The sequence below is a fragment of the Nicotiana tabacum genome, chromosome 8 (assembly GCF_000715075.1).
Source record: "Nicotiana tabacum cultivar K326 chromosome 8, ASM71507v2, whole genome shotgun sequence".
NCBI classification, from domain to species: domain Eukaryota; kingdom Viridiplantae; phylum Streptophyta; class Magnoliopsida; order Solanales; family Solanaceae; genus Nicotiana; species Nicotiana tabacum.
The window spans coordinates 79,009,991-79,021,001 of NC_134087.1; the positions used below are offsets into that span (position 1 = coordinate 79,009,991).

The 11,011-nt window shown below is 31.5% G+C and overlaps 1 protein-coding gene across 8 annotated transcripts; it reads left to right on the top strand.

Annotated features, from left to right (window-relative positions):
- The first annotated feature begins 4,235 nt into the window (after positions 1 to 4,235).
- LOC107785164 (axial regulator YABBY 5-like) lies at positions 4,236 to 10,689 on the top strand. 8 transcript variants are annotated; one of them, XM_075219422.1, is made up of 6 exons: positions 4,236 to 4,543; positions 6,257 to 6,376; positions 7,241 to 7,364; positions 9,428 to 9,476; positions 9,567 to 9,642; positions 10,345 to 10,689. In XM_075219422.1, the coding sequence occupies exons 1-6, from the start codon at positions 4,463 to 4,465 to the stop codon at positions 10,456 to 10,458; spliced, it is 564 nt and encodes a 187-aa protein (XP_075075523.1). In that variant the 5' UTR covers positions 4,236 to 4,462; the 3' UTR covers positions 10,459 to 10,689. The 8 variants fall into 8 exon arrangements, with proteins under 8 accessions (XP_075075523.1, XP_075075521.1, XP_075075522.1 ...); XM_075219420.1 differs by having other exon boundaries at positions 4,325 to 4,543; positions 7,235 to 7,364; XM_075219421.1 differs by having other exon boundaries at positions 4,325 to 4,543; positions 7,238 to 7,364.
- The last annotated feature ends 322 nt before the right edge of the window (positions 10,690 to 11,011 follow it).

Genomic DNA, 11,011 nt, shown 5'->3' on the forward strand with positions numbered 1-11,011 from the left:
AATGGATTGTTTGGGTACACGCGCTGAGAACCAAGGGTGATGTTTATTTAAGTGTTGGTTAAGTTCAATTTTGCCTGTCGTTTGTTTCTTAACGTTTACTATCTCACAAAGAAGTAGGAAAGGTTAAGTGAAGGAAGGAATTTACTTGCATTTACTTTTCTAAAAGGTCCTTTAAAAGTTTTTAAAAGTCATTTTACATGCATAGTTAAGTTTTTGTTTGTGAATGTTGTTGTGATGCCATTTGTACTTATAATACCACCAAGGAATGTGTAGAAATGGATTAGCTCCGTTTGGTAATAGATTTTGCCAAGATTTTTTAAATTTTTTTGGCAAATACTTATTTGTTTATAGATTTTATTCATATTTTGATAAATATTTAAATCTCAAAACCAACTCAAGAGTCGTTTTTCGCCCAAAATATTACCTTTTGGTTTTTAAAAAAAAATTTAAAAATTACCCTAAACTTTTGATTTTATAAAAAAGCTCACTTTCTGTTATTATGACCCAACTCATATCTACCAGCTTTTCCCTCATTAAACTCTCGCGGTTTTGCCCTTCTCTATAAAAAGAGGAAAACCTTCGCTAAAGTTGTTGTGTCAATCTGTGGCAATCCACCGTAAAGACAAAATTTGAAAGTAATTTGCTAAAATATGCTAATGTTTATATAAATTTTGTTCAGATTTATTTCGCTTGTTTTATATGAATTTTTTCAAATTTGTTTCGCTTGTTTTGTATGAATTTTTTCAGAGTTGTTGGGTATTTTTGATAGTTTTTAAAATTTATAGGTATAAGTCACATTTCATAATTTTTCAAAAAAAAAATAAAATATATTTTGAAAAATTATGTCCAAACAGATTTTCCTTCAAACTAAACTTCATCCAAATTAAATTTTTTAAAATAAATTTGAGAATAATGCTAGCTTAGAAACCTTCACCTTTAATTGTCAGGTTCAACTATTCAAGTCTATGAAATGAAGAAATTCTTATTAGGAACTATTTCCCCTTATGGACCCAACGTGGTCTGAATTAGTTCGGCCGGAGCTTAATACTTAATGACTAAACAAAAGAAGATGACATTTCTACCACATATTTATACTATAATATGTTACTTTAAATTTTATTTATAATTTAACTTAGACGTGATGAGTATTTTGTCGGGAAATAATCTATTTCACAATTTTATTTTACTTTTTTTCTTATCATTTGCAGTGACGAAGCCAGAAATATTTCTAAGAGTATTCAAACTTGAAAGAAGTAGAAAAAAATTCCGACAAAGGGCATTCAATATAAATTTTATATATTTAAAATCAATATTTTACTTATATACACAGTGTAATTTTTCATAATTTTTCGGCGAAGGATAATCAGACCATCCTTTGATCAGGGTGGCTTCGCTCATGATCATTCGATTCTATCCTTCTATTTTATAAAAGCTCTACAAAATATAAAAATAAAATAAAACACATGCAAATGAACCTCATGACAGCAAATATGACATCACCTTGAGCCAAAGCTGTGGATACTATAATAGTGGCAAGGCCACCATCACTCTCTCTCTTAAATTGTTTACGGAGGAGCAACATTTTTGAACCGAGGATCTATTAGAAATAATTTTTCTACTTTTACAAGGTAAGAGTAAGATTTGCGTATATTTTATTATTTTTCCAGAACTCATAATGTGGGAATACATTTAGTATGTTGTTATTGTTGTAGGCAGCGTATAATATAGGAGATTACGTAAATTTAGAAGATTTTGTTCAAACTCGATATATATATATATATATATATATATAAAGAAACCCATTAAATATTTATAAGTATTTAATTATGAACTTAATTATTATTACTATATATTAATTTAAAATCACCTACAAAAATTTATAAATTTTAAATCCGTCTTTACACCATGGATAATAACTTTAAACTCTATATTTTTCTTCCATATGTATCTCTGGATAATCCCAAAACATTCCAAATGCATTAATATCTTGTATCGCCCCCCTCGTCCGCTTCACATTATCATAAAGAAGAGACGTGGTCATTTAACCAGATGATGACTGATGACTCCCATCCACTCATTCCTTCAATCATAACACCCCTCAACCCCCTTCCCCCTCCCCCCCATCCCACAGTAAAAGAATCCAATATCCAGTCCCCCAGTCTCTCTAAAATCTAGAATCCCATATCCTCCAAACTTACCTTTTCTATATTTGAAAGTTATACTTTCCTTTTTACTATTTAACTCGTACCGATACGCACTGGAAATATTTAATGCAATATCAGTAACATGATCATACTTGCCTTATGTTACTTCTAATTATTTTTATATAATGTCTTAGATTCTTTTATGCTCTCTGTGTAACAAAAGTTAAACGCTTTCTTTATATAGCGTATCAATATTACACTCTTTTATAAAAAAGTAGTTACAATAAACTCTTTTTTTGTCCTAGAAAAGTACTACTCCATTCATTTTTACTTGTCTACTATACTAAAAATATATCTTCATTTTTACTTGTCCATTTTAGCAAATCAAGAAAAAGATAATATTTTTTATATATTATGTTGTACCCTTATCAATAACTATTCATTCCCAAAATCATTTCTCAAGACTTTTTGAAATGTTATCATTATTATGATTAAAATTATAAAATATATATATTATTTATTTTTTCTTAAAGGAGTGCAAAGTAATAATTAAAAGTGAACGATGGGACTATTCTGGTTAAGGTGGTCGTCTCCACTTTTGCATACTCCATTAATTAACTGCGTATAGATATGCATGACAACAATACCACACATATACCACTATGGATCCCGTACTCCCACTATTTCCTTCACTCACTTCTCATCCTTCATTCCAATCCTCCCCCACCCCCACCCCAAGTTGCATAACCCTAGGGGCGGATGTAATATTGATTACAAACTCATGAACTTAGTAGTTTTTGTTCAGATTCTTTATATAATAAGATATTCAATACATGTATAAATATTAATTTGATCATGAACTCTGTTATTACTAAAATATTAACTTAAAGTTTCTGTAAATATTCATAAACTTAATGAAGGAATATATATTATTATAAATTTTTGATTGATCTCTACAATTCTTTATTTCCTCCATACATAAAATAAGCTATTAATACCCTTATTTATAATAGTATGAAACTTATTTCAACTAGAAACATGAAAGTCTATTCCTACATTTATTCTAACTGCAATTCCTATTTAGACATGAATTAAATAAACCAAATCCTAAATAATTAAGGTTTCCTACTACAACTTTGAATTAGTTTTCCAACATTCTCCCGTAGTTCAAAGTTGTATATGTCTGACTTGTTCATTATACAGTTATGTTGGAGCACATCTCTCCAACTTTCACTTTTGATGAAACGCATGTCTTCATCCCTCGATTTTGTTGAAGCGCATGTCTCCAACTCACGTTGATGCACTTTGTCACCAACCGTTGATGCACTTTGTCGCCAATCGTTGATGCACTTTGTCACCAACACTCAATTTTGTTGAAGCCCCTGTCTCCAACTCACGTAGATGCACTTTGTCACCAACCGTTGATGCACTTTGTCACCAACAACCAATTTTGTCGAAACACGTAATCAACTTCCAATGTTTTTTCTAAAACCTCTCTCCAACTTTTAAAGAAGAGTGCCTTTATCTTGTGTCATATTTGTTGCACCTCTTTAAACTTGTTTTTCTTTCTTGAATCTATCATGAAACTTTTCATCGAATAATCTAATTTTGTCGACAACTATCTATGATTTTGCCAACATATTTTTTTTTGGGCCATACGGGGGCACACATTGGCTAGCGCCGCCCGTCGGCAGAGCGGAAGCTACTTGATTCTCTCCCAAGATCGTAGAAGCTCTTATACCAATATGAAGGAAAATATATTATTATAAATTTCTGATTGATCTCTACAATTCTTTATTTCCTCCACACATAAAATAAGCTATCAATACCCATATTTATAATAGTATGAAATTTATTTCAACTAGAAACATGAAAGTCTATTCCTACATTTATTCTAACTGCAATTCCTATTTAGACATAAATTAAATAAATCAATCGTCTAGCACCCCTAACTTTGCCCCAATACCGACCAGACCAATCCCATCCCATCCATCTCTTCACCTCTAATATGTGTTTTTTTGTATCCTTGCTTTCATTCATCTCCCTAAAATCATACCCATATTTATCATCCCTCCTTACTAGGTTTTTCTTCCCTTTACACTTCTTTTTTTCCTGTCTTTTTTAACTTTTATCTTTCAGCTTTTTCTATAATTTAATACTATCAAACACTACATATGTTCATATTTCTTGATTTGGACACTTCAACTCTAACTCTTCTTCTTCTTCTTTAGCTTCTTTCTTGATTCTATTTTCCTTGATCTACCTCGTCGATCCGCGATTCCCGGCCAACAACGTTAAAAGGACAAAACAAAAAATAAATGTCTCTAGACATAACATATTCGTCTTCCTCGGAACGTGTTTGCTATGTCCACTGCAACTTTTGCAACACCATTCTCGCGGTACACTTTTCATTTTTATTTCATTTCTTGAAATATTTTGTTCCTCCCCTCAAATTTACAACCTTTTAAAAATTTACCGTGCATGCTGGCCAAAAATTTAGATCAAATCATGAGAAAAAAAAAAAACTCCATTTTCCAAACTCATGATAATAATAGTTCAGATCCTTTTTCTGGATTTTTTTTTTATGTGAGGGCAAATCTTGTGAGAATTTACAAAATTATATATGGTAAAATGAAGTCTTTTTTTGAGAGCAAGGCCTAGAAAAGTGTTATAGGGTTGGAGAGAATTTGCTTGAAAGTGGAGTATGTAATTGCATATTTTATGTTATTCTTCTAGTAATTGAAACCAAGTTTTTTTTTTTCTTTTTCCTTGTTTCCTTTTCTAGGGGTCTTCTCTTCAGTTGGAAAGTTTAAACTAGGAAGTTAATGGAATGGAATATGAACTGAGATCCAGTTTATTCCAAAACGTGATTATGAATTACTCATATATTTAATAGGCAGGCAGTAATCATACTTTACGTTGACTAAAAACCCAAGATTTTTTATTTTCACCAGATGCAAAGTATTTGATCCTTATATCAATTAATAGGGTTCTTGTGAATAGAATTTGCAAGAGCTCAACTAAATACTAACTATTTAACAAGTTAGTTACTCGTACAAAGATAGAATTGGATTTGCTTACTAATTGGTTAACTTTTCCTTTTAATTCTTCTATTTATTGCTCCTCTTTTAATTTCCCTTAGGTTCGTACTTCTGGGCTGATCATAAATAATTGTGTACTCTAATCTTCGATGCCATTAAATTCGTTTCCTGAATATAAAACAGTAAAGATCATGGGGTGGGTTTTTTTCCTTCAGTCTATCGTACTATTCATTTGTCCATTGGATAATACTCAACTCAGAACATATCTTTTTCTTCTCATTGATTAAAATCTACTTTAGTTTCTGTGAAAATCAGAATGATAGAAAGAGTTCTCTTATTTATTATTCTTCCTATCTTAGGAACGTGGCTAGTTAGATAAACCCTTTCAATTTGGGCATATACAATGAGTAGTTATTCCACTTGAAAAGAACTAATGTATGCATTACATTGTCTATATCACACTCCTGGGGTGCGGTCATTTCCCTGATCCTGTGTAAACGCGAGATGTTTTGTGCACCGAACTTTTCGCCGCTTTCTTCTGTTTTGAAAAGAAATATGAAGAGGGTAGTGTGTGTTCTTTTTTATTTTATTTTAAAAAAAGGAATTTTAATTGCCTCTTAGTCGTTATGGAATTCATAATTTCTGTTCTCGTTATGTCATTGTCTTTGTTCAGTACTCTCTCTTTTCTCACTTTTCTAATGACTGAGCAAAGGTCAGAAAAAGTCAAGAGCACCGAAAGGAAAAGGAAAGAAAAGGAAGAGAGTCCAAGAGGTTCCTTTAAAAGAAGATGCTTATAGTTATAACCCATGTAAGGAATGGGAATTATGTTGTAGAGTCTGATATCTTAGCCTTTTAGCAGCAGTTGTACTAATTTTAGTAGTAGGAGAGATGGAGATGTGAGCCTTTGTGTTTTTGCACTGTGAAAGCTACATTAACAAACTCCATCATTTTATTGTAAACTCCATTCTATTCATGAAGTCTTAGCTATTAGAAAAATAAACTAGCTAGATTATTCATCTCAAACATATGGATTTTCTAGTTCATGTGTGAGTTAATATGTATTGTTGTCAGGTTAGCGTTCCATGCAGCGGCATCATGACAATAGTGACAGTAAGGTGTGGACACTGTGCAAATTTGCTTTCTGTTAATATTGGATCTTTGCTTCAGTCTCTCCCCCTTCAAGATCTACAGGTATAATAGTAGTTAGTCCATAATCTTTTTGGTGTTTGTGTTCTCTTTCATTTGGAATTCTTGGTCAAACAAGAATGTGGAAATAGTGTTCTAATTTTTACTTACTTTCTACTCCCTCTCTTATTTTATGTGATAACACTTTGACTTTATACAGAATTTAAGAAATGAAGACATATTTTTGACACTTATGGTTAAAAGATGCATGTTTTTATTTTTAATTCAATGAGCCAAATATCTATTCAAAAAAGTATATTCACCAAATAATTTCATTATTATTCAATCCCCGCATTGTAATCCCCCATATTATGATTACGCTATAACTTGTTTGCAAATCAAACAACCCCTAAAGAGTTTAGCTTATATACACTAATGACATAAAAAATTATTTATAATATTAGATCATATTTACCTATTGAAGCAGATAACCTACCTTATTTTCGAGATTAGAAATTTCGCTTTTTATGAAGGGGTTACCGGTAGATATCTTTGGAATATGAACGGATGTCGTAAATATTTATTTCCACCGTTAGTGAGTATAGACTAGGGAAATAGTGTTGTATAACAAGCTAAATTATACTAATAATGTTAAATTATTTTAGTCAGAGTATAAGTTAAATCCATTTAGTTTAGGTCCCTAGTTTCTCATCTTCTGCTTTCTTCCTTAATGAGTCCAGCCTTATATACTCCACATGAATATAAATGCATGCAAATTACATAAACTAGTAAATCATCACTACTTAACTGTCAGTAATTAGTCTATCTTTCTTGAATTAATCTTTTGTTTTTTTGGGGTAAGGGAGGGGAGGGAAGTGACATATTAATTAATGCTCATATATATGGCTCTCATTTACTTGAAAGAAGCAGCAGAGATCAAATATTGAAGATGCTAGTAAAGCCTTTGGATCATCCTCTTCTACCAATTATCACAGATTTTCTGCCATTGGTACATCTCCTGAAGATGATCAACCTAGAACCATGCCTATACGCCGTAAGCTCTTTCTCTCAATTTCTTTTGATCTTATGTTATATTTTCTGAAGGGACCTTTAGTGTAACTGGTAAAGTTGTATGCTATGTGACCAGGAGGTCATGTGTTCGATCCATGAAAACAGCATCTTGCATAAATGCAGGGTAAGGTTGCGTACAATAGACCCTGGTGATCCGGCTTTTTCCGAATCTCACGTATAGCAAAAGCTTAGTATACCGGACTGTCCTTTTTATATTATATTTCCTGTGTTTCCTTGCCGCGCCAATGAAACCCACCAACATGTTTAACTACCAGACATTATTAAATCTAACTGTATTTTGAGGATAAGATTCCTAAGTGAGACTTGATAGAATGTCTTGTCCTACCTACCCTTAGAATTGATATGAAGTCGTCATAGAGACAGACACCTAGCTTAGTAGTAGCACTATTGTTTTGTAATCTGAACGGAATAGCTCATTCTGACATTTTTCTTAGAGGATGCTACGTACACTTATCTCTCAATGGTTATCTAAGCGATTGTTTGGTACAATGGTGAGATTATGGGATTAATTATCTCACCTTTTATCCCATCATTTTAATGTAGTAAAAGATATCTCGTTATTAATTAAATTCTCAAATCAAACATAGGATAAAGTTAATTCCAGACTTTATCCCAAAATTATTATCCTTATCCTATGTACCAAACGAAGGCATCCGAGAGAACTTAAAGGGTCTTGGATTATTCCATCCATAACCTTAAAGTTTCGGATGCTTTCACACTCTTTTAATTTTTTTTAATACTAATGTAAGGGTCTGCTTAACCCTGTCAATATAGACGGTATTTCATTTTTTTTTTTAAATAAAAAAAAGAGTTTCTAGGTGTGTATTGTTATCAAAATTTTCCTTCCGTCCCAATTTATTTGATGCATTTCGGATTTTGAGTGTCACATGAGTTTTTCTTTAATTTGATCACGATTTTTCTTGTATGCCTTTAAAAATATTTTAAATTATTAAGTATTATGACTTGTAGTATTTTTGAGGTAGTTTCCAAACATATAAATTATATTTGAGGTACTAGATTTTATATCTGAATTCATAGTCAAATTTGAGAAACTTGACTCTTGAAATTTGAAATACATCAAATAAATTGGGACATAGGGAGTAGAAGATTCATAGTACTAGTAATTTAAAGTAATATGTAGGAGTACAATTTTGATTTTATTTAATAGGAGTTCGAGGCAATTAAATCTGAATATGAGTATGAGTTTTAAACCTAGCTACCTTTCTTTGTCTTACAAAATTATGCCTAAGTTTACCTTCACGATAGGGGACCAAAATCAATTTAACTTCAAAGAAAAGCAGTTTATCCACCTTAATAAGAATTCTGTACAAATAGAAAGGCCACTTGTCATGTTGTGAATTGGGATGGATGCCTGAACTATCTGCTTTAATTTACTTAGGATCTGAAGTTGATTGTGACATTACACTTGTATCCAATTCATCTTTAATAAGTATCTAGAAACATTGGTTAAGTACTTCTCTATTCTCTGCTGCACCCCTTTTTCTCTTAGGTCTTTTCTTGGAATAAATAGGTTTAGAGCTAGCTCAAATAGGGGTAGAGGTAGAGTGCGAGATGCGGGTTTGGTCGAATCAGTAATTTTTGTTTAAACCATGTATTTGTCTTAAGAAATTTATTGAATATGTACGACTTGTTAATTTAGAACCCAACAACTTAAAATAATTATACTTTCGAACCCATAAAGTTCAAATCCTGATTCCGCCTCCGAGCTCAACATCTCTCCTCAGCATTTTTGGAATCTTGGAGTATATCGTAGTTTTACCTAAACCATAGATACCTTTTATTTTATTTTTAATTTAATAAAGGACCACCATATTGGTGGAGGTTAGGCTATGACTCCTTGCTGTTTATAGCTTAACATTAATAACAATAATTACGTTTCAATCCGAAATAAATTGGGTCAGCTATATATATGCATGCCGGAGTCAAAGAGTTAAAGCTCATTTACATTATTTTTAGACAAGTTACTATGCTATTACCTAACTCCATTTAAAAACCATGTTGCAGCACCAGAGAAAAGACAACGTGTTCCTTCCGCCTACAACAGATTTATCAAGTAAGTTCAATTTTATTATTTTAACTAGCATGTAACGTACGTAAGATGTGTGTTTGCTATATAATACGATGCCGTATGTTCAATGTGTAGGGAGGAGATCCAAAGGATAAAGGCAAGCAATCCTGATATTACTCACCGTGAAGCTTTTAGCACTGCTGCCAAAAATGTAAGTTGTACCATAAAACATAAGTACATAGATTTTCATGGAATGAGAATTAGAAATAATTATTTCAATTTAAATTAATTTTTGCTATGTGGATAGGTTTAGTCGTATGAAGAAATAGAATGAAATGATAAACACTGCATGTAAATAACCAAATTGTATTATCACTTTTAGCCTGCGCCAGAAACTATTTACATTTGGTAGCCGAAAAAGTAAATAAAATTTCTATAATTTTTGTGTAACGGGTCCTTAACCCCACTCCCAATAAACGTGTGAGTTATAATTTCTTTAACAAAACCTTTCAATGATATATATATATATATATATATATATATATATATATATATATATATATATATATATATATATATTGCAAAGTGTTTTATTAGTTAGACAAATCAATGCTAAAAAATCTTGGGATACTTCTCTTGCTCTTCTTTCTAGCTTATCTGTTACCTTTGTGAAGATATGGTTTAGTTGAGGAAAATAGTAGAACATTGTACAAGTTTCAGCTGACTATTCAAGTTTTTAATAAAAAAAATACTCCAGCTTGAAAAAGGCAAATTAAAATAAAATTGACCCTATTATGTGGATTTTTAGGTTTTCCACTAGGACAAACAGAAGAGGCACTAAATAGAAAACAGTGACTAAAGCTTTATCTATCTCAAGAAATTTACCTTTTGGAATTTACACTATATTTTGCAGTGGGCACATTTCCCTCACATCCACTTTGGACTAAAGCTGGAGGGCAACAAGCAAGCCAAATTGGATCATGCAGTTGCAGGAGAGGGTCCTCAGAAATCTATTGGTCTCTGTTAAGATATAAATTATGATGACAAATAGTAGTATACTTGGAAATAAAGAAGAATTTTATATATACAAATATATAGGTGAGATAATCTCTCCAAACTAATAATCTTTCATTTTGTTTTCTCTTTTCAGAATGATCCCTTATAGGGCCTTGGATTCTTTGTTTATTTTTTCGTTGCTTTAATTTTGTGTTTTGAACATCATATATATGTTGTATTATGTAACTAGGTTTTATGTTTATTACAATGATACACGCTTCATGTTTATAACTCTTTCAATTGTTTGTGTTATAAACCTATGTTCGAAAAAAAATTCTGCAAATAAAACAGGAAACAAAACAGAAACAGAAATATAAACAATATAATTAAAAGTTCCAAGCCCAACAAAAAACTATGTTTTCTTAAGGAATTTAATCCCCTCACTGTTGTCCAAGGTTATTGGATTAATTCCTCCTAGGATAGAACATAATAACTATTCTGTAATACCGGCAATGAAAATTACAGAACTTCGTCGAACTCAACAAATGACAGTAAACCACACTTATGCTTATGTTTTGCTTTGA